Source organism: Stegostoma tigrinum, chromosome 1, assembly GCF_030684315.1.
Source record: "Stegostoma tigrinum isolate sSteTig4 chromosome 1, sSteTig4.hap1, whole genome shotgun sequence".
Lineage (NCBI taxonomy): Eukaryota > Metazoa > Chordata > Chondrichthyes > Orectolobiformes > Stegostomatidae > Stegostoma > Stegostoma tigrinum.
Genome location: NC_081354.1, coordinates 65,431,004 through 65,455,363, shown reverse-complemented (window position 1 = coordinate 65,455,363; position 24,360 = coordinate 65,431,004). Strand labels below are relative to the sequence as shown.

Genomic DNA, 24,360 nt, shown 5'->3' with positions numbered 1-24,360 from the left:
ACTTTGACATTTCCAGAGATGAAGGGTCTAGGCCTGAAACATCAGCTTTTGTGCTCCTGAAATGCTGCTTGGCCTGCTGTGTTCATCCAGCTGCACACTTTGTTATCTTGGATTCTCCAGCATCTGCAGTTCACGTTGTCTCTGATCACAACTTTGGCAACAGTGTTTACTTTGGATACAACAGCAGGCACAGAGACCACAGAACCACCCAGCAAGACTTGTCCAATTTTGGGCCCCACACCTCAGGAAGGACATACTAGCCCTGGAGCATGTCCAGCGGAGATTCACACGGATGATCCCTGGAATGGTAGGTTTAACGTATAATGAACGGCTAAGGATCCTGGGATTGTACTCATTAGAGTTTAGAAGGTTGAGGGGAGATCTAGTAGAAACTTACAAGATAATGTATGGTTTAGAAGGGGTGGATGCTAGGAAGTTGTTTCCATTAGGCGGGGAGACTAGGACCCGTAGGCACAGCCTTAAAATTAGAGGGGGTAAATTTAAAACTGAAATGAGACGACATTTCTTCAGCCAGAGTGTGGTGGGCTTGTGGAATTCATTGCCACGGAGCACAGTGGAGGCCGGGACGTTGGATGCCTTCAAGGCAGAGATCGACAAATTCTTGATCTCAGAAGGAATCAAGGGCTACGGGGAGTGTGCAGGGAAGTGGAGTTGAAATGCCCATCAGCCATGATTTAAATGGCGGAGTGGACTTGATGGCCGAATGGCCTTACTTCCACTCCTATGTCTTATGGTCTTACAATCTTATGGTCTAAGACTTGGAAATTGAAGAGGCTGGAGCTGAAAATGCATGACAGGGTGAGATTGCATCACTATTACAAGCATGCCTTTCCTTGGTAGCATTCTGGGAAGAATTTCTTCACTGCTTTGCAAAATTTTGACAGGAAAAACAAACAAATAGAATACAAAAGGCTTAACTGACTAAAATTGACAATAATCACAAAATCTAAACATATGGCTTTGATGCTCAATCATCCAAGAGAGCAATAGTGGTCAGTTCCTCAAAATCACACTGCTATAAGCAACAAAATTGATTTCAAAGTAAATCTAATCAAGAATTCAGTAGGTCTGGCAGCATATGTGGAGAGAAATCAGTGTTAACATTTCAGGTCCAGTGATCCTCCCTCAGAACTAGAAACTGTGGCATTTCTCTCCGCAGGTGTTCCCAAACCTGTCTGGTCTTTTCCAGCAATTTCTGTTTTTGTTTCCGATTTCCAGCATCCACAGTTTTTTTTCCCCCATTTTTATTTTGCTGAAGAAGTTAATGGGTTCAATGAGCACCTATTCTATAAAGTAAGGACAAGAGTGGAAATGCCAGGGAGTCACACTAAACTTTCACAAATCACAGCCCTTAGCTCCTCAGTGTTCAGTTCTGGGCACTACATTTCAGAAGGGCATTAAAAGGTCTTAGATTCCAGAGGAAATTTACTAAAATGGTACAAGTTGTGAAACTTCAGTTATATGATTAGACTAGCAAAGCTTGCGTTTTTTTTCCCATGGAGCAGAAAAAGTTAAGGGGATGGGGTGTTCACAAGCAGGAACTATTTTCACAGTCATTGAAAAATTGTTTCCAATAATGGAACTGTAGCCAAAAGGACAGATTTTTAAAAAAATAAATGGCAAAAGTATCAGAAATAATGAAAGGAAAAAACATTGAGGCAAGAACCATTACCTGGAATGCACAGCCTGAAATACTTAAATTACCACTGAATCAGTTTCCAAGTAAATGAGATGAATATTTGAACAGCAATATTGTACAAGTTGACAAAAGAGCACAGGAATAAGATCAGAGATAATGGGAACTGCAGATGCTGGAGAATTCCAAGATAATAAAATGTGAGGCTGGATGAACACAGCAGGCCAAGCAGCATCTCAGGAGCACAAAAGCTGACGTTTTGGGCCTAGACCCTTCATCAGAGGAATAAGATCAGCTGGGGATAGCTCTTCAAGGAGCTTGGAAAAAAAAGGACTATGGACCAAATAACCACCTAATGTGCTGCCATTTTTTGATGCTTTTATATTTTAACAATATCACTGGAAGCACGCAACGAGAACCCAAGAACAAAATATATTACAATGAACACTTTATAAAACTTTCAAATAAAGAAGCTTATCACGATCCATATTTCCTTAAATGGTAAACACATGACACAGGATTCTCAGAAATAGGATCCTACTGAATTACGTTTCAAGTGACTCAATACCAGATGGAAAAACACAACAGCGCTTCATCGGAGGCTGTACAGATGATGTTACCCAGCAGGGTAATGAAACATCGGCAAGTAAGCCAACCACAGCATCCATAACCTGAGCTACAAATCTACTCAAGAACCTTACATTGTCTGCTTACTGATATCAGCATTACTAAAAGTCAAGAAAATCCTCCAGTTTTCAACTTGTCAGGAAAAGGTAAAAACGACACCATACAGACTTCAGGATCTTTCTTCATGAACACTGGTGAGTGGCACCACATTGCCACTAACTAGAAAGTCCAGGGCAAATTGTTCTAGTGAATGGCTAAGCCAATACACTGTAGGAATAAATATTTATTCCAAGTACTAGCATTGCCGGATTAAGAACAACATGAAATCTGTACTCCACATAGAAATATTAAAAATACTCTGAATTCAAACTGATCATAGATTTAAAAAAAACTTGTATTTATATTGCAAATTCATAAGCACGTCTCAAGGTGCTTTATAGTTATTCAAACAATTTTGAACTGTAGTGCTTACAAAAATGCCAACTGGTGTGCAGTAGGCTTCCACAAGCAGTGCAACAGCTGGTTAACTGCTCAACTAATCTAAAAGACACCAGTTCTGAAAGGACAATTCTAACAAGATTTCACAGGAGTGTCAGTCAAGATTTCTGGTTGACATTCACACATTTTGAGACATGGTAGACATCAATGGAATTAGGAGATAGCAAGAACTGCAGATGCTGGAATCAATGTCAACATATTATGCAGAAGGAGGAACGCAGCATATCAGTTTGTATTTGCACGCACAAATTTTGGAGGGGGTCTAGAACCCACAACCTCACGTCAAAAGGTGATTAATTGCTACCAACTGGACCACCTTTGACACACCAATTACGCCGGAGTTCTTCAAATCATAAGACGCATGTTCTGTTAAAACACCTTAAGCAAAAGAATCGGCATGACAATACCAAACAGTATAAATCGCATTTTTTTTCTCCTATTCATTTTGTGGGATATGGGCATGGCTGGCTGACCCAGCACTTCTTGCCTGTCCCCAGTTGCCCTTGAGAAGGTGGTGGTGAGCAACCTTCTTGAACCGCTGCATTCCTCCTGCTGTGGGTTGACCAACAATGCTATTAGGGAGGGAATTCCAGGATTTTGAACCAGTGACAGTGGAAGAATGGCGATATATTTCTAGGTCAGGATGGTGAGTGACTTGGAGGGAAACTTGCAGGTGATGGTGTCCCCACATATCTGCTGCCCTTGTCCTTCTAGACGGTCATGGATTTGGAAGGTGCTGTCAGAGGACCTTTGGTGAATTTCTGCAGTGCATCTTGTAGATAAATGGTCTTGAAGATTGGTGCTATGGGAGGTAAGATTGGGTATGCCAGGGTCGTTTTTCTTAGGCTGTAAATCCTTTAAGTCTGAGTCATCACTAGCAAAACTACCACTGGATAGAGAAAAGCTACAATTTTGACGATCAGGTAAATTAAGGATTACAAGGAAAGGACAAGAAAGTGGACACAAGGAGTGTCAGATTGGCCATGATCCTGTCAAATAGCAGAGCAGATTCATGGGGCCAAAATGGCTTCTCCATTTCGTATGTTTTTATGGTTTCAAATGAGGACTAACCAAAACGTCATGGTTGTGGAATACGCAGAAATCAGAGAAAGTGATTTAAATCTAAATTCAAGATTTAGAACATATACATATTGCTGGTTTCAAAAAAGCCTATTATGCGCTATTAAAGTAGAAGAATGCAACTTTTTAATTACTGCAATTTTGAGATTGGAAAAAAAATACATTTAAAAGAAATTTGGGGTGCAAGTAACAGCACCCATTTTTTACGAAGATGCTTAGAGTAAATCAGTGAGAAATTTGCGTGCCATAAAGTCTTATTGGCAACGGGTAGTATGTTATTAATGTATTAATGGGTTTTAAAATACAATTTCATCACTGAGTGTTTTCTTGTGATGTGCACCCATGTAATTCCAGCTTGCAACTGATTTTATAATTTGCCATTGTAACATTTAAATGTATTTCCTGCACTATATTCAAAAGCTGCACACTTTAATTCATTTACTTCTGATGCACCTGCTCACATTTTAGTCTGAAGTCAAACAACAAAACCAAGCGGCTGAAGGGTGACTGGTAGCTTTGAAAAGTAGCTTTGTACATTAGTGAACCAAAAAATTCAGTAATACTTACCACAAAAAAAGGAAACTTTAACTAAAAGCAGAAAATAATTGCCCCGCTTGAAAGAAATGCCTTTTATTAAGCATTTCCTGCATGTACAGACATTTATGCTTGAACAAAAGCGTTTCAAACCAAATCACAAAACAAAACCAGACTTAAAATTATATCCTGTCTGATAATGCTTACTACAGGGGGCAGTTATTCATGTCTAACTACTGCTAGAACAGTAAGCAGTTAATGAATAAACAGCTGTAACCATTGAACCAGGCACAGGCTGACACTAACTGGTAGCAAGACACACTGTTTCATCTAAAAAAAAGACCCAATGCAAACATTTCAGAAAAATATATCCTGCAACCCAACCAAGTGAACTCCATAACCTGCCTTTTCTGGAATATCTACAAGACTATGAAATGCTCTTAGTGCCACTGCAAGTAATTCTTAAGCAAATAATTTCCCAAGTTACAAAATACAAATCTCCTATCCAATCTTAGTTTTTCTATAAGTTACTGCTTTAACAAATCACCAATGTAAGCACATTAACTAAAATGTAAATATAACACCAATACGACATTTAATTATACTGAAGAAATAAACAACAGCTGTGCTGCCTTTTCACCAGGAGATCTGACAATTTTGGGTGCTGGATATGCACATTTATCTTTCTGATTTCTGTGTTTAACATCTAAACATGTCCTACTCCCTCAGAAGTTGCTTGGTATTCCAAGACTCACTGTCAAAATACAGGGGGTTCTGCAATAACGTGATAGTTGCATTCCTGCGCAACACGTTATAGAATATCGCGCTTTATAAATAACTGGGCCAATGGGAAAAGTGGGGTTGGGGCTGACCACCAAAAAAAAAGTGCAATTCAAAGGATAACATAACATACAAGTGTAACATAGCAAAGATGAGCGGGAAGCCAGAGGATTGGGAAGCTTTTAAAGAGCAACAGAAGATAACCAAAATTGGCAATACGCAGAGAAAAAAAAATGAGGTACGAAGGAAAACTGGCCAAAAATATAAAAGAAGGATAGTAAAAGCTTTTTTAGGTACATAAAAAGAAAAAAAATGGTTTAGACTAAAATTGGGCCCTTGAAGTCAGAAACAGGTGAATTTATTATGGGGAACAAGGAAACGGCAGAAGAGTTGAATGGGTACTTTGGCTCTATCTTCACTAGGAAAGACACAAGCAATCTCCCAGAAGCAATAGTCGCTGAAGGACCTAGGGTAATGGGCGAACTGAAGGGAATTTATATTAGGCAGGAAATGGTGTTAGATAGACTGTTAGGCCTGAAGGCTGATAAGTCCCCGGGACCTGATGGTCTGCATCCCAGGGTACTTGAGGTGGCTCTAGAAATCGTGGATGCATTGGTAATCATTTTCCAATGTTCTATTGATTCAGGATCAGTTCCTGTGGATTGGAGGGTGGCTAATGTTGTCCCACTTTTCAAGAAAGGAGGGAGAGAGAAAACAGGAAATTATGGACCAGTTAGCCTGACGTCAGTGGTGGGAAAGATGCTGGAGTCAATTATAAAAGATGAAATTACAACTCATTTGGATAGCAGTAACAGGATAGGTCAGAGTCAGCATGGATTTACAAAGGGGAAATCATGCTTGACTAATCTTCTGGAATTTTTTTGAGGATGCATCAATGAAGATGGACAATGAAGATGGACAAGGGAGAACCAGTAGATGTAGTGTACCTGGACCTTCAGAAAGCCTTTGATAAAGTCCTGCATAGGAGATTGGTTGGCAAAATTAGGGCACAAGCTATTGGGGGCAAAATACTGACTTGGATTGAAAATTGGCTGGCTGACAGGAAGCAAAGAGTAGTAATAAACAGGTCCCTTTCGGAATGGCAGGCAGTGGCCAGTGGGGTACCGCAAGGTTCGGTGCTGGGACCGCAGCTGTTTACAATATACATTAATGATATAGACGAAGGCATTAAAAGTAATATTAGCAAATTTGCTGATGACAAAGCTGGGTGGCAGTGTGAAATGTGAGGAGGACGTTATGAGAATACAGGGTGACTTCAACAGGCTAAGTGAGTGGATGGATGCATGGCAGATGCAGTTTAAAGTGGATAAGTGTATGGTTATCCACTTTGGTGGCAAGAACAGGAAGGCAGATTACTATCTCAATGGAGTCAAGTTAGGTAAAGGGGAAGTACAAAGAGATCTAGGTGTTCTTGTATATCAGTCAATGAAAGCAAGCATGCAGGTACAGCAGGCAGTGAAGAAAGCTAATAGCACGCTGGCCTTCATAACAAAAGGGATTGAGTAGAGGAGCAAAGAGGTCCTTCTGCAGCTGTACAGGGCCCTGGTGAGACCACACCTGCAGTATTGTGTGCAGTTTTGGTCTCCAAATTTGACGAAGGGCATTCTTGCTATTGAGGGAGTGCAGCGTAGGTTCACAAGGTCAATTCCTGGAATGGCAGGGCTATCATATGTTGAAAGATTGGAGCGACTGGGCTTGTATACACTTGCATTTAGAAGGATGAGGGGGGATCTGATTGAGACGTATAAGATTATTAAGGGATTGGACACTGTGGAGGCAGGAAGCATGTTTCCGCTGATGGGGAAGTCCAGAACCAGAGGACACAGTTTAAAAATAAGGGATAGGCCATTTAGAACAGAGTTGAGGAAAAACGTCTTCACCCAGAGAGTGGTGGATATATGGAAAGCTCTGCCCCAGAAGGCAGTGGAAGCCAATTCTCTGGATAATTTCAAGAAAGAGATGGATAGAGCTCTTAAAGATAGTCGAATCAAGGGTTATGGGGATAAGGCAGGAACAGGATATTGATTGCAGATGATCAGCCATGATCATAATGAATGGTAGTGCTGGCTCAAAGGGCCGAATGGCCTACTCCAGCACCTATTATCTATTGGGTAACACTACTATCAGCAGCTGTTCAGACAAGTTGGACCGACTGAGACAGCTGCTTTGTAGTCCCTTCTCTGATCGACACAACTGCCCTCACTATTTCCAAAAAGGTGCAGGACAGTTACCCACATATCCTGGTCAATACTTATCCCTTAGTCAGCATACAATGACAGATTGTCTGGTCATTATCATATTGTTGCTTGTGGCAGAGTGTCAGGGGAAGATCAGTTGCTGTAGTTTCTACAATGGCTGCATTTCAAAAATATTTCAGTAGCTGTCAAGTTCTTTGCAACATCCTGAGGTTGTGAAAGGTGTATGCATTTAGGTTCAAGCCCTGCATCAGAACTTAATGGCCAGGGAAGGCGTGTCCACAATGTGACTACAGATTGTCATTGGCAAATTTTCCAACACTGCCAGTAAGACTAAGATTGGGAGAGATTCCTGGTCAGCCGTGTGACTAAAAGAACATTGGAGACTCTACCACCACTATCTACAGTTCCAGAATGTAACATGTGTGTATGTTGCCATAGTAACTCGGAGCCCTTCAGCAATCTTATCAACACGCCACAAGAGTAGCGAGGGATATGGAGCAAAAGTGGGAAAATCAAGTTGAAACAAGTCAACCATGATCTGGTTAATTACTTAAAAAGGCTGCTGGAGCCTCCTGCTGTACTCTGAAAGGAAACATTGAAGCACAGGACCAAAGTTGTTAGATATGCTGTTTTTCACTCTCCCCTAAACCCGAATTTTCCTGGTAACAGACCTGCTAGATTCTCACTTTTGTTTTAATGAAGGCTGAGAGAGAGAGAATTTCTCTGGGACTCTCAGAATCACAACATTGTATAAGCACATTCCGGATAACTCCTGACAGCAAGATACCCACCTGATGGAACTGCATTATAACCAAGATAACAAAGTGTGAAGCTGGATGAACACAACAGGCCAAGCAGCATCTCAGGAGCACAAAAGCTGACATTTCGGGCCTAGACCCTTCATCAGAGAGTGGGATAGGGAGAAGGGGAGGCGGACCGAAGATGGATAGAGGAGAAGTAGGTGGAGAGGACAGTATAGGTGGGGACACGGGGAGGGGATAGGTCAATCCGGGAAGGATGGACAGGTCAAGGAGGCAGGATGAGGTTAGTAGGTGGTAAATAGAGGTGTGGCTTGAGGTGGGAGGAGGGGATAGGTAAGAGGAAGAACAGGGTAGGGAGGCGGGGACGAGCTGGGCTGGTTTTGGGATGCAGTAGGGGAGGGGGAAGATTTTAAAGCTTGTGAAGTCCACATTGATACCATTGGGCTGCAGGGTTCCCAAGCGGAATGAGTTGCTGTTCCTGCAACCTTTGGGTGGCATCATTGTGGCACTGCAGGAGGCCCATGATGGACAAGTTATCTGAGGAATGGGAGGGAGAGTTAAAATGGTTCGCGACTGGGAGGTGCAGCTGTTTATTGCGAACCGAGGAGAGGCGTTCTGCAAAGCAGTCCCCAAGCCTCCGCTTGGTTTCCCCAATGTAGAGGAAGCCACACCGGGTACAGTGGATACAGTATACTACATTGGCAGATGTGCAGGTGATCATCTGCTGAATATGGCAAGTCATCTTGGGGCCTGGTATGGGTGTGAGGGAGGAAGTGTGGGGGTATCAACACAAGTTTACATTTTTAAAATAGATTTCTCCTATTTGTCAAGCACGTTATAGCCATTTGCGTTACCAGAACACACGATAGAAAAATCCCCTCGAAGTCTGTGAGAAGCCGCTGTACTTACCCCAGATCAGAATAAAACTCACCAGACAAAGCACAGACTGCTCCAGTCTAGTGTAAATATCTTTCGAAAGGTAAAAAAAGTCCTAATGACTGTACGTTTTCTTCCTTCATTAACTAACAACTACTGTTGTGTTTTTCAAAGCATACAAGTAATTTAAATGATCACCTTGTTTTAATGACCATTTTCTCCTTTCCCGTTATTAACTTGGACATCCGGAAACTTGACCAAAGAAATGATTACAGGAGGGCAAGGACAAAGCATAATTAAATGGCATTCAGTGCCGGAGTGACCGTTCCAGCAAAAACTAAAATTCCTGGAGAAGTGCTTTTAAAAGAGGACGCTTAGTGGTATTATTGCTGGACTGTTCATCCATAGGCCCAGAACCTAGATCTTCTGGGCACCCAGGTTTGAATGCTGCCATGGCTGATGGTGGAATTGCACGTTCAATAATAGTCTGGAATTAAGAGTCTAATGATGACCATGAACCCATTGCTGATTTTCAGGAAAAGTATATCTGGTTCACTAACGTCCTTTAGGGAAGGAAATCAGCCATCCTTACCTGGTCTGGCCTGCATGTGACTCCAGACCCAAAACAATTTGGTTGACTCTTAACAGTCCTCTGTGCAATTAAGGATGGGCAACAAAAGCTGGCTCCCCAGTCTTGCCCTCATCTTGTGAATGAATAAAAAAAAACAAAACTAGCGTAAAATTATTTTAAAGAAAGAACACAAGTCCAAAACAAAATTGTTACATATTTTCTTCAAAATGAAGATGAGATTCAGCTATCTCAGCACTCATTATATGCTAACAATTCTTAAAAATCAACATTAAAACCTAGTAATTATGATTACTTTCTTTATAAAAGCAACCAAGTGTGTTGTGATATGGTGGTAACCTACAAAAAGGCAGGCATATCTGGGGCCCATGCGGGTGCCCATGGCCACCCCCTCAGTCTGTAGGAAGTTTGTAGGTTACGTGGATTATTCTCCCACTTCCTACAGACTAAGGGGGTGGCCATGGGCACCTGCATGGGCCCCAGCTATGCCTGCCTCTTTGTAGGTTACGTGGAACAGTCCCTCTTCCGCACCTACACAGGCCCCAAACCCCACCTCTTCCTCCGGTACATTGATGACTGTATCGGCGCCGCCTCTTGCTCCCCAGAGGAGCTCGAACAGTTCATCCACTTCACCAACACCTTCCACCCCAACCTTCAGTTCACCTGGGCCATCTCCAGCACATCCCTCACCTTCCTGGATCTCTCAGTCTCCATCTCAGGCAACCAGCTTGTAACTGATGTCCATTTCAAGCCCACCGACTCCCACAGCTACCTACAATACACCTCCACCCACCCACCCTCCTGCTAAAATTCCATCCCCTATTCCCAATTCCTCCGCCTCTGCCGCATCTGGTCCCACGATGAGGCATTCCACTCCCGCACATCCCAGATGTCCAAGTTTTTCAAGGACCGCAACTTTCCCCCCACAGTGGTCGAGAACGCCCTTGACCGCGTCTCCCGCATTTCCCGCGACACATCCCTCACACCCCGCCCCTGCCACAACCGCCCAAAGAGGATCCCGCTCGTTCTCACACACCACCCCACTAACCTCCGGACACAACGCATCATCCTCCGACACTTCCGCCATCTACAATCCAACCCCACCACCCAAGACATTTTTCCAACCCCACCCCTGTCTGCTTTCCGGAGAGACCACTCTCTCCGTGACTCCCTTGTTCGCTCCACACTGCCCTCCAACCCCACCACACCCGGCACCTTCCCCTGCAACCGCAGGAAATGCTACACTTGCCCCCACACCTCCTCCCTCACCCCTATCCCAGGCCCCAAGATGACTTTCCACATTAAGCAGAGGTTCACCTGCACATCTGCCAATGTGGTATACTGCATCCACTGTACCCGGTGTGGCTTCCTCTACATTGGGGAAAACCAAGCGGAGGCTTGGGGACCGCTTTGCAGAACACCTCCGCTCGGTTCGCAATAAACAACTGCACCTCCCAGTCACCAACCATTTCCACTCCCCCTCCCATTCTTTAGATGACATGTCCATCATGGGCCTCCTGCAGTGCCACAATGATGCCACCCGAAGGTTGCAGGAACAGCAACTCATATTCCGCTTGGGAACCCTGCAGCCCAATGGTATCAATGTGGACTTCACCAGCTTCAAAATCTCCCCTTCCCCCACCGCATCCCAAAACCAGCCAAACCTGTCTCTGCCTCCCTAACCTGTTCTTCCTCTCACCCATCCCTTCCTCCCACCCCAAGCCGCACCTCCATCTCCTACCTACTAACCTCATCCCACCTCCTTGACCTGTCGTCCTCCCTGGACTGACCTATCCCCTTCCTACCTCCCCACCTATACTCTCCTCTCCACCTATCTTCTTTTCTCTCCATCTTCGGTCCGCCTCCCCCTCTCTCCCTATTTATTCCAGAACCCTCACCCCATCCCCCTCTCTGATGAAGGGTCTAGGCCCAAAACATCAGCTTTTGTGCTCCTAAGATGCTGCTTGGCCTGCTGTGTTCATCCAGCCTCACATTTCATTATCTTGGATTCTCCAGCATCTGCAGTTCCCATTATCATTGGAAGATATGAGCTGGTTTTTGAATAAATCAAGGATTGATCTCAGTTTGAAAAAGAATCCAGAGATTGGAATATTTTTGGAAGGTTTGAAGGAGACCTGGCTAGAGTCAGATGCACGAAGAGTTTCTCCTGGCAAAGAGATTGTTCTCAACAGTTAAGGGAATAAAAAGAGTTACCTCAGGGGAAAAAAATAGTTAATTTGTGAAACATCTAGATCAAGATTATTTGGTTACAACTTTGCAGGTTATTATAAGAATGGGAAAATCTAAGATGTCAGTTGCTTGGATTTTCAGTGCAAAGACCTGAGGTCAACTGCTTTTCTTCAGTTCATGTCTACAAGTAAAATTTTGGAATCTGATAGGGAAGAGACCTTTTTCTAACTTTTCATCAAATGTAAAAGTAATGGTGTTGTGGGAATAGATGGGATTTTGTTCTGCTCAGTGTTTTGAAATTTTTCAACTGTTATATTTATATCATTTGGTTTGGAATATATGACAAGAAATAAGAAATACACAACTTATATTTTATTGTTAAAACAAAATCTGCAGTTCGTTTACTTCAGTGAAAGACTAGCACATTTAAAAATAAAATCATGGCCCATCAAGCCAGCTTTATCCTTCAATCTACCATGGCATCACGTTAGGAGTCAACTTTAGTTTGACAATGATTATAAAAAGGGGCATTCCAGAAGCACCAGCCATGCACAAGAATTGTGGCATTGACCTATGCATGAATGTTAAGCAGAAGTAGATAGATAGATTAGGTCCACGGAGCTAAATAATTGTATGAACAAAATTCTGAAGTCCTGCTATGACTCATCTTGAATGGTGTTGGTTAAATAATTGATAGGAAGTGGCAGCTTATGAACATTTTCGTTCTCATGGGTGTCAACAACCAGTATTTCAGTGCAGTCTAAGTGCAGCTCTGAATATCACTCAAGGAGGTCAACAGCACTTCGAACAAAGTAGTGAACTTGCTTGGCATTACCACCTTAAAATTCACACTCGGTTTCATTATAGCTACAGTGTGCACCACTACAACATTTCAACATTTGTTAAGAACCACATTCCAAACTCCCAACAATATAGCTAAGGAGGATGAGAGATGCAGTCACATGGGATAACTATTGCCTGACAAGAATCCCTGCAAGGTAACCATCCTGATAGGAAAATCAATGCTCCTTCATTGTCACTGATAAAAATCTTGAAACACTAAAACTATTATGAGTGTACTTAGGTATACAGATCATACCAGCTTAAGAAGGAAATGCTCAACGATCTTCAAAGGTTAAATTAAAAATAAGCAACAAACGTCAGCTATCATTAATGTCAGCATCCCACAAATTAAAATGAAAAAAGGTCCAAATATAAAAACTTGTATACCACTTAAAATTCTGCTTTTTCCTTCCACACCTTTTTGTGCTAGATGTTACATATATTGCTGATCCTTTAAATACTTCTACAAAATTCTGCTTTTAGAGAAGCTTACAGGTCATTCTACTTCATTTGCTACAAAGCTTAAAAAAAATTTAGTCCTCTTGTTGGTGTCTCGAGTGGACTGCGGGCTCTTTCTTGAAAAGCAACTTTACCTATCTCAATCGATTTCCATAAGAGACTTTTTGTCTCAGATTTACAATCATTGCACAGTCAGTCATTGTTAAATTTATGGCATTATATTCAGCAAGGTCCCATTTTGGAGCAGATGCGAAAGTTAGAATGCAGCCAATGTAAATCAATGACATACAGAATTTATATCTACTCATTGGTCAGAGGGAGCAATGGGAAAGGCAAGTGAATAACAGACCTTTTGCCAACACCAAGACAACAAAGAACTGGCACCATCTGCATTCCATCCATAGGAATGAGCACAAAGCCCTTGAGAATATTAAAGTGCTGCAGAAGCTAAAATGGAAACTGAAATTACCTCCTGATGTGTATTAATAATATTTAAAAATATAAAACAACTCATTTTAAACAACAATCCATGCAATTTGGCATTGAAAATTAACAGTTCCGAGAGCATGGCAAATGATGCAGCAATAAAACAAAACGGCTGTTGCCTTTCAAAAAGCAAACTTCTATTTCAACTGTTCTGGAGATGAGGCAAGGGTGCAACTTGATGGATGATAACCCATGAAACATTTTACTAAATAGAGACTCATTCATTTATTGAAAATTGACAAATTAACAACAGTTAAAATGAAATTATCATTTCACCTTTAAAGTGAAATAATTAAACGAGATTTCAGCAAGATCTTTAAAATGCTTTGTACCCTATGAAGTATTCCCTTATATTTTCACTAGGCTGCTCAGTGATATCCATCTCATCTTGGGAGCCTTTAACAGCTGAAGAACATGTCTAGAAGCTAATCAGTGAAAAAACATCCAAAATTACAACAGATTTTAGAATACAACACAACGTACAAAAATTTAGTAATTCTTCAAATCCCAGCCACCTATTCATTCTACATTATTACACTAAACTGATAACTCATTTTAAAAACTAATTCCAGTGATGTAGTCAAAAAAGGCTCTGAAGCTCCATTCCTTTGGAGTATAAATACAAAATTAAGTTTTAAATTCTATTTTGGCACAAACCTTTGCCCCCTATTCCTAACAGTCTTTTATTCTCATTATTTTGCTCATTATCTGGAGCCTTCAAAGATCACATTCTGCCATTACCATGACACTGCAAGTAACAGAGCCCTCGGGCTGTGCAAAAAACAAGCAAACCTTACTTCTGGTAGAAGGCTTGCAGGTTTAGTCAAAATTCCTCCCACATACACAACATTGGGCAAAGTTGGTCGAGGAAACTCCAGTGCTACATCCGTGCAAAGCATCCATAAGCTGGAACCCTGTATTAAATCGTACATGGAACGTTCGGGCTCAATTTTATATTTCAGCATAATTCGCTCATATTTTGGCAAGAACAGAAAATTCACACCAAAACGTGACACCAAATATACTGCAATATTTGTAATTCGTTGAAATAAATTCATCTTGTCAGTAAGGAGAGAGTTGAATTCTGGTACGTAGGCTAATGGTGTTGGAGCACCAACTTCTGTTGGGTACCAGAGACCAGTAGAAAAGACAGCATACTTCACTCCCAGAAGATGCGCAATGACAAAGCCACACATTTCATTTGGGTCCACCAAAAGCAAGTCAAATTTTTCCTCTTTGAGCTGTGCAATGAAACTCTGACTGCCAACCATGATGTCACAGTTCTTGGAGTAATGCTCCAGAATGTCAAAGAGTTCTAGTGCCGTTAGTCTTCCTGAGAATATGTTCCGCATCTTAGACTGCAAAAATTCATCTGCCGTTGTGCTATTGAAGAAGCCAGGATACCGCAGCAATCTAAAGTAATTTGAGGAAGGGATTTCTCTACCTTCTGACACTGCAAACACAGTATCATGTCCATGCTCATGCAAAGCTTTAGCGAGAGTCTTGAAAATGTAGAGATGGCTTTCAAACATAATCGGCGGCACAACCACAATTTTGGCAGCCTTTGATATATCCACAAAGCACCAAAGTAGCATGAGGATTTGGAAATATAACTTCATGGCTGAAAATACAACAAAAATAACATCAGCACAAATTACATCCACAGTCGTGTTCGGACAGAATAGTTAAAAACTTTTTAAAAAATTTTTTGCTATAAAAGGAGAACATGAAATTTACACCATAACCAGAAAAGAACATGTGTTAATATATAGACAGCTTTAAAATCTTCCAAGTTAATTAAATGTATGATATTGTACCAAACAAAAGAATATTTCAAAGTCAACATGTTTCTTAAGAAGCATAATCACTAATACATTCTAAATCAAGCAACCATTATGCGCACAGTGAGATGAGTCATGGGAAAAGTGCTAGACAGAATAGCAGAACATACCTAGTCTTTATTTGATGTATTTTTGCCAGAAGATGTATTCATGTTAATTTCCCAAAATTCTCTAGATTCAGAAAAAGCTTCATTGTACTAAAAAGTAGAAAGTAGGGAATAAATAGGCAGAGAAAAAGAAAGAAGAAACCTATAGGCCAGCTAGTTTGATGTCTGTCAAGTGATGAGTATTAAGATTAATCATCAAGAGGGTTACAACTGTGCACTTAAAAAACACAGGGTAAAATTCAGGAAGGGCCAGCATGGTTTTGTGAATGGGAAAAATCAGATTTAGTCCAGTTATTAGATTTCCTTAAAGGAATAACACGTGTAGTGGATAACGGGAAGTTAGTAGATGTACTTTGATTTCCAAAAGGCATAAGACGACACATCAAAAGTTGTTGGGAAAACAAAATCTCAGTGTAGGAGATTATATATTAGAATGTTTGGAATATGGATGAGCTGGCAGAAAACAGACTGTATGAATACATCTTGCCAGTTGGAAAGATCCAATGAGTACAGTCTATAAGAGATCAAACACTTCCATTTTTCTGGAATATAGTCTGTGGAGTAAAGCGTATTGATTGATCTATAGTCATGTTAGGTCTAAATAAAGATCAGAGACCATTAAGCCTCACTTGGATAATGAACTGGAAATGAAACCCTGGTCTTCCTGGTGTCATCACAAAAGTTAAAGACTTCATAAAAGTACACACAATTCCTCAATTCACTGTTTTAGAACCAGGTTGACAAAGCACAGAACAGACCTCTGGACAAATAATTAGTTAATAATTATTGCAAAAATACATTCTAGTTACACACAAACTAGGAAAGCAGTTCAATGGATCCTGTCCCAGGGAGTCAATGGGATAGCTCTTTTGGTTTGTCAAGGGCCGCATCTTTTCCAGGTACTTTCACTCGCTTGCTAGGATGCACACGGCAACTAATTCACAACCTAAAATCTCTGGCTTATTGGTTAAGAGCCACCACATACAGCAACTGATGGGGTATGCAGTGATTGGAACCAAGTTGACCTCATTGACCAAAAAAGCCATTGATTGGAATTGTTAACCTAGGTCAATCAGAAAAGCCCTGGCTGACCAATATAACCAGACTAGAATCATCTCAGTTCAGGCAACTGACTCTGAGCTGGTTGGCTGACGACCGTGTAGTGTATAAGTAGGTAAAAGGTGACTTGGGGATGGGATATGCGCCTTTTTGCATTTATTTCAGGTGTGCGTGATTGGGGGGGCGGGGGTGGAGGGAAGAGAATCAGGATATGCCTAAAGAACATTCTCTTGCAACGGTCATCTTGGAGGTGGGACAAGCACTTTTGGCATCATGCCTTTATTTGGAAAGCTGGGCTCATTTGATCCTGCTGTCAAAGGCTGGGCCCAGTATGTGGAAAGAATGAGTTTCTTTTTGTTTCCCCCCTCAACCCCAGGCAAATGATGTTGGGGTAGATGAAAAGCAACAAGTAATCCTTCTGACTACTAGTGCACCTTAGAATTCTTGGCTATAAAAGGGGCTTAATTTTCCCAGTCACAATAAAACCTTCCAGGAGTGGACAAAGTTGATCAAGGAATATTATGACATTGAAGTGACTGGCAGAGGCCATAATTTTGGGTTAACATTGAATGAAATGATGACAGACTGTTTGGTATGTCAGATTAATGACATAGCCATGTAGAAGCGCCTACTAATTGAAGCCCAACTGGACTGCAAACAGGCACCACAACTGGCATTATCTTTAGAAAATGAGGCAAGTGGAGCATGGGAGCAACAGGGCATGCCAATGTAAGTGGACTTCCTCACGTCTCCAAATGAACTTGCGGAACTCCAACAGAGTCTAGGCAGTCGCAAAGCCTCATGCAGGGCATATCCTGAGCAGAAGATCCCCAGGCCAGCCCCACAAGGCAGAAGCCCACAATGCCAAGCTTCAGCCAAGTAGCTAAGAAGTGCCTCAGGGTCTTGGCTGGCAAGCCACTGTAGTTTTTACAGGTACACGGATTCAAGGCAGCAGATGAGTCCTTGATGACCTGAATGGAGTAGGAAAACCCATAGGCCGGTACCCCAGAGAGCGCACACCCTGAAAAATCCCCCTACGTGCGGGTTGGAACAACTAAATTGCTTAGTGACATTCAAATCAGAACTGTTTGGTTAAATAGTCACCCAGTTTTTCAATGGAGGCCGACGCTGGCACAGCTACATCTGTGGTTTCAGAATCTGTCTTTAACAAGATACGGTCAGAACTCCAGGACTTAAGCTTGCACAAGACGTCAACGAGGCCAAGAACATACACATAGGATTAAGGGCACGACTTCGCTTCCAGCCTCTTATGAGAAGCAGTTGGTGCAGTTACCACTAATGGTGGTACAAGGCTTGGATCCAGTCCTACTGGGACAGTACTGCTTGGGAGAGATTCATCTGGATTAGCTCAACATCTTTCAATCAGAAAACAGCTGCCTCAGTAAAGGCCTGGCGAAATCCTCAGCAGTATTTCAGGAAGAACTGGAGACTATCAAAAGGCCAAAGCCACTTTACATGTTGACCAGGAAGCAATTCTGCGATTTTGTCAGTGCTATCAGTCTTGGGGGCAAAAGTAGAAGCAGAAATCAGGGAGCTGGAGACCAAAGGAATGATCAAACCAGCGCAGTCTGCAGAATGGGCAGCAATGGTTGTACCATATGTGAAGCCTGATGGCTCGGTTAGTCTTTGTGGGAATTTTAAGCAAACAGTAAACTGCTTTGCGCAGCTGGACAAATACCCAATTGCTTGCATAGGGGGCTGTATGCAAAGTTGGAGGGGGGGGGTTGCTATCCTTTACCAACCTGGACATGAGCCATGCCTACCTGCAATAGCAACTGGGTAAGGCATCCCAGAAGTACACTACAATTAATAACCGTAAGGGTTTATATCAAGACAAGGCTGCCATTTGGGACATCATAAACCAGCACCCTTTTCCAGCAGACCATGGAGAACATTTTACATAAGCTACACCAGGTTGTCATTTATCTGGATGGCATATTAATAACAAGCATCCCTAGTGACCTACTTGGATTAGAGAGTCAATAAAACTAGGTGCCAACACCTGTTGCAAGAGAAACAGAGAGCAAACAAAGGAGGCCTGGATCCCTTATCTGTGCCAAAGCTCACATTTTTCCTCGGGTTAGTGAATTATTATGAAAAAGTTCACACATAACCTGGCCTCCATCTTGGCACCTTTATACCTACTATTGAAAATGGGTGAACCTTGGAAATGGTCGCATAACCAAGTAGTTCTTAGTGAAGAGTAAAAAAGCAGCTAAGGTGTTAGCCCACCACGATCCTAAGCAACTGACGTGCAATGCCTCCTCATATGGCATCGGGGTAGTGTTAGCTCATAGGTGGCCCAATGGAGAAGAATGCCCAATAGCATGTTTCCTGGGCTTTGGCAGATGGCTGACGGCAAATGCAAATTTGACCGCCAAACCTTCCTGCTTTATCTGGGCAGCTTTGGTATAAGGAGGTTCCATGAGTACCTTTACAGACAGGAAGGTGTCATAATAACAGATCACTAACCCCTGTTAGGGCTACTGAATGACAATTGGGCAGGGCTATCCACAGCTTTCAGTAGAATCCAGCATTGGGACCCTTTTCTTGGGACGTGCGAATTAGAGCACTGTCCAGAAAGTCAAGTGGCTAATGCAGATGGCTCGAGCCACCTTGTACTGGCAGATACTTCACTGGTGGTACCACCACTAGAAGGGTCCATTTTGGTTTTTAACTTCCTGGACACTCTTCCAATCACCATTGACAATATCCAACTGTGAAACCAAAAAAAAACCCAAAAAACAAAGAAAATTCCTGTCCTAGTGAAGCTAAAACAGCTGGGGGTAAAGGTGGCCAGTGGGGTGGTGGAGAGATGTAGAAACAGAGGGGCCATTGCATTGCAGACCAGAACTTTTCTGGAACTAGCAAGACCAGATAGCGGTAGAGGACAGCATATTACAATGGGGAGCAAGGTGACTGTCCCGAGTAAAGGTTGCTGCCAAGTACTCACTGAACTCCACCAGGACCATCCACAGGATTCTGATATAAAGATGCTAGCAAGAAGCTATGTCAGGATTCAATATTGACATAACTGTGTTAGTGAGTCAATGCCCAACAAGAGTGCCAACAAAGGACAAAAATTACCATTAACTGTGTCCCCAGTTCATGGGAATGGCCAGGAAAACCCTGGACTTGGGTGCAGGTTGACTAATGCTGGCACTTTCAAGGGGTCAATGTTCCTGGTCATTGTAGACACCCAGTCAGTGGTTGGACAGGCATGAAGTTCATTCGTTAAATTCAGGGATTATGACCGAAAAGCTGCAAGCATCATCCGCGGTACACGGGCTTCTGCAAGTGTTGGTCACGGAAAGTGGGATATCATTTACCAGAAAGGAATTTGAATATTTTTGGTCTCCATACCATCCATTACCCACTGGTCTAGCAGAAAGAGTGGGCCAAACGCTGAAGACAGACTTTAAGGGCAGCCTACAGTGTCAACTGATTTCAAACTTTTCCGGGATAATAAAATGTGAGGCTGGATGAACACAGCAGGCCCAGCAGCATCTCAGGAGCACATGCTGCTGGGCCTGCTGTGTTCATCCAGCCTCACATTTTATTATCTTGGATTCTCCAGCATCTGCAGTTCCCATTATCACTCAAACTTTTCCGGTTTCTGTTTTATTATAGGGCCACCCCACACACAACAATCAGATAACTCCAGCAGAGTTGTTTATGGGTAGAAGATTCCACACTCAGTTAAACCTGATATTCCCAAATGGGTGGTGTAGACATGAAACACCAAAGCCAGACACATCGCCTCACTTTGGGGCAACAGACAATTTACTTCAGGAGATGAAGTTTGCTGCTGGAGTTATGGGCCTGGCCCTGTACGGTTACAAGGCAAAGTTGACATGATGTCAGGTCCCATTACTTACAAATTTCAGGCAGGTGATAGTTCTGAACGCTGATCACCTGAAAAATTGTTATCTCATGAACGGGCAGGAGCAAAACATGCCTGGCCCTTCAGAACAGCCTGAAGACCTGTTGGAAACCCCAGTCCTTCCCACCTCTGCTATATGGTGTCAAGCATATCTCACAGTCTGAGATGGATGCAGCATCAATAGCATTACTGCCGGAAGTGGAGGGAGCTTTCCCAAGATGCTCCAGGGAGATAATGTTTTGTGTGTGCGTGCGTGTGTGCACATGGATTGGTGGGGTGGAAAGTGTAGTGATTGGAACCAGGTTGACCTCATTGGCTATGAGATCATTAGCCAGGTTAACAAACCCAATCAATCAGGAAAGCACTGGCTGGCCAATACATCCAGGAAAACTCCCATTTTAGCCACTTTAAAGACCCGAGTTTGTGGTTCTGCTTGCACTTCAGCCCCATACACCTGATCTTTGGACACCTGGTGTGGAAGAGAGCGGATAAGTTAGAGGATTCCTTGTGGATCTGTTCCTGGACCTGGCAAGCTGGCCATTACTAGATCCAGGCGGCGGGCTGTGGAGGGGGTCATTATGGCCAAGTGCCTGACCCTCTTCCGTGCCTATGTGCAGGCCGGGTTGTCCCTGGAAAAGAAGCACACAGTGTGCACCAACGCTCTTGATGCCTTTCAGGAGAGGGTGCACAGCGTTTTATTTTTCCCTCGAACTCTATTCTGATTTGATCCCTACCCTCACCTTCACTTTTCTTCATAGACATTGCCCCCAGAGGGTCTCTGCTTGTGAGTGGCTCTTACTCTATCACGTGTGACCAATCAATAAAATTGTTCACACACTTGGTGTTATTACTGAGTCTCACACCCACACAAAAAACTATATCCAGGAGATCAGAATCTCTTCAGTTCGGGCAACTGACTCCGAACTAGCCAGTCACAGTATGTTGTGCACAAGTAAATAAAAGGTGGCTTGGTGACAGGATACCAGCCTATATAATCATTTCAGTGTAAATTAATTGGTTTTCTTCCACCTGGATGCATTTTCCTTGAGGTGCTGAAAAAAAGAATAATTTCTTCCTTTAATCGCACTCTCAAGCTGTTTGACTACCTGGAACACAATGACATTGACAGACCTTCTGCCTGTCCACATCAACAACTGATCACCACTCTACAAACCAATTAGCGAATTATATAAAGAAACCAAGTGCTGTAGATACTAGAAATATTTAATAAAAGCAAAAATTGTTGGAGAAACTCATAGCTCAGCTCCAGTGACTCTGCTTTCTCTCTACAGATGCTGCCAGATCTACTGAGTTTCTCCAGCAATTTGTTTTTTTCCAATCAGCACTTGCTGCCAGACAAATCTCCATTTATATACACACATTGACTTCAGTTAATTTGTATTAACTACCCAGTGCTTGAACAAATAGCAGTGTAAACAACGATTATAGTGAGTGTCACGTAATATACTTTTATAAGGAACACTTGTATTACAATCCTTGATTTATAAAGTAGTCTTTCCATCTCAGTGAACAATAAAATACAGATAAGTAAAAATGGTAGCCTTACAAGACAGGATAAGTACAGGACCATGTCCCAGGTACATTGCCATCGTGCATCATGACTAATTTAATGAATAAGCAGGCCAATTATGAAAAAAATCCAGAGGTCAAAGTCATATCACAGGCAGATACTGGCTTCTTTTAAAAAAAAAGGATGGGATTGATTCAAAGTAAGTGTTTGACCTGCTTTTGTTAATTACCACAAGTGTTTCCAGTATCAAGTTATTTACACAAGTGAGCTCACACTGAAATGCAAACAGAAAACAGGAGTAGGCCTTTCAGTCCTTGGAGAGTGCTTCATTATTCAATTGGATCGTGGATGTTCGTCAGTACTCTGTTCTCACTTTCTTCCCGAATCCTATGATCCCTTTAGTCCCAAGAACTATAGCTAACCTCTTCCTGAAAACAATGTTTACCCTCAACTGCGTTTTGTGGTTAAGAATTACACAGGCTGACCACCTTCCAAGTGAACAAAATTTCTCATCAGCTCCACCCTAAATGGCCTATCCCATACTCTTAGACCGTGACCCTTGGTTCTGTGTACCCCAATCATTGGCAACATCTTTCCAGTGTTTATTCTGTCTATTCCTGTTAGAATTTTGTAGGTCTAAGATCTCCCCAGCATTCTTCTACACTTCAGTAAATATAGTCCAGACCTATCCAAACATATCCAGTCCCTCATAATACAAGAGAGTCAGGGGGAGCAGAGCTGAGTATGATGGCCATCATCAAGGAAAGGGTGCGAGTGAAACTGACTGGCCTGAAAGTGGACAAATCACCTCGACCAGATGGACTACACCTCTGAGGTCTAAGGAAGGTAGCTGAAGAGATAGTGGAAGTATTAGCGGTGACCTTTCAGGAATCATTAGAATCAGGGATGGTCCCAGAGGACTGGAAAATAGCTAATGTAACACTACTGTTTAAAAAAGGAGCAAGGCAAATGATTGAAAATTAAAGGCCAATTAGCTTAACCTTGGTCATGGGTACGATTTTGGAGTCCATTGTAAAGGACAAGATTTCTGAATATTTGGAAGTACATGGTAAAATAGGGCAAAGTCAGCATAGCTTCATCAATGGGAGGTCATGCCTGATAAGTCCGCTAGAATTCTTTGAAAAAGTTCCAGGCAGGGTAGACCAAGGAGAGTCAATGGATGTTATCTACCTGGACCTGAAGAAAACCTTTGATAAGATGCCACCCAGGGGGCTGCTGAGTAAGATAAGGGCCCATGGTATTAGAGGTGAGGTGCTAGCAGAGATAGACGATTGGCTGTCTGGCAGAAAGCAAACAGTGTGGACAAAAGGGTCTTTCTCAGGTTGGCAGCCGGTGACAAGTGATGCTCTGCAAGGGTCAGAGTTGGGGCCACAACTTGGGAGCATGAGGCAGCGCCAACACAGTCAATGTAACTGAGGAGGTGGTGGGGTTTAGGGCCAGCGTAGGTACGGAAGAGGGATTGTTCCACGTAACCTACAAAAGAGGCAAGCATACCTTGGGCCCATGCAGGCAGCCATGGACACCCCCTTTGTCTGTGGAACAATCCCTTTTCTGTACCTACACTGGCCCTAAACCCCACCTCTTCCTCCGTTACATTGATGTCTGTATCGGCGCCGGCTCGTGCACCCACGAGGAGCTCGAACAGTTCATCCACTTCACCAGCAACTTCCACCCCAGCCTTAAGTTCAGCTGGATGATCTCTAATACCTTTCTCTCCTTCCTGGACCTCTCTGTCTCCATTTCCGGCAACCACCTAGAAACTGATATCCATTTCAAGCCCACTGACTTCCACAGCCACCTAGAGTACATCTCCTCCCACCTACCTTCCTGCAAAAATGCCATCCCCCCCATTCCCAATTCCTTTGCCTCTGCTGCATCTGCTCCCAGGATGAGGCATTTCACTCCCGTACATCTTAGATGTCGTTGTTTTTCAAGGATTGCAACATCCCCCCTCCTCAGTGGTCGAGAATGCCCTCAACCGGATCTCCCGCACTTCCCACGACTCATCCCTCACACCCCCTCCCAGCAATAAAAACAGAATCCCCCTCATCCTCACTTACCACCCCACCAACCTCCAGATCCAATATATCATCCTCCGACACTTCCGCCATCTGCGATCCGACCCCACCACCACAGACATTTTTCCCTCCCCACCCTTATCTGCCTTCCAGAAGAACCATACTCTCGCTGACTCCCTTGTCTGCTCCACACTCCCCTCCAGCTCCACCAGACACAGCAATTTTCCCTGCAACCGCAGGAAGTGCTACACCTGCCCCTACACGTCCCCCTCACCCCCAT

The 24,360-nt window shown here is 42.9% G+C and overlaps 1 protein-coding gene across 3 annotated transcripts in view; it reads right to left on the bottom strand.

Moving 5' to 3' along the window:
* ugt8 (UDP glycosyltransferase 8) overlaps positions 1 to 24,360 on the bottom strand; it is a 170,797-nt gene that overhangs the window by 37,625 nt on the left and 108,812 nt on the right. For all 3 annotated transcript variants that reach the window (XM_059646008.1, XM_048545032.2, XM_048545026.2), the window contains exon 2: positions 14,397 to 15,220. In XM_059646008.1, the coding sequence (XP_059501991.1) occupies positions 14,397 to 15,218 (822 nt within the window). In that variant the 5' untranslated portion in view covers positions 15,219 to 15,220. The remainder of the gene's footprint in view (positions 1 to 14,396; positions 15,221 to 24,360) is intronic.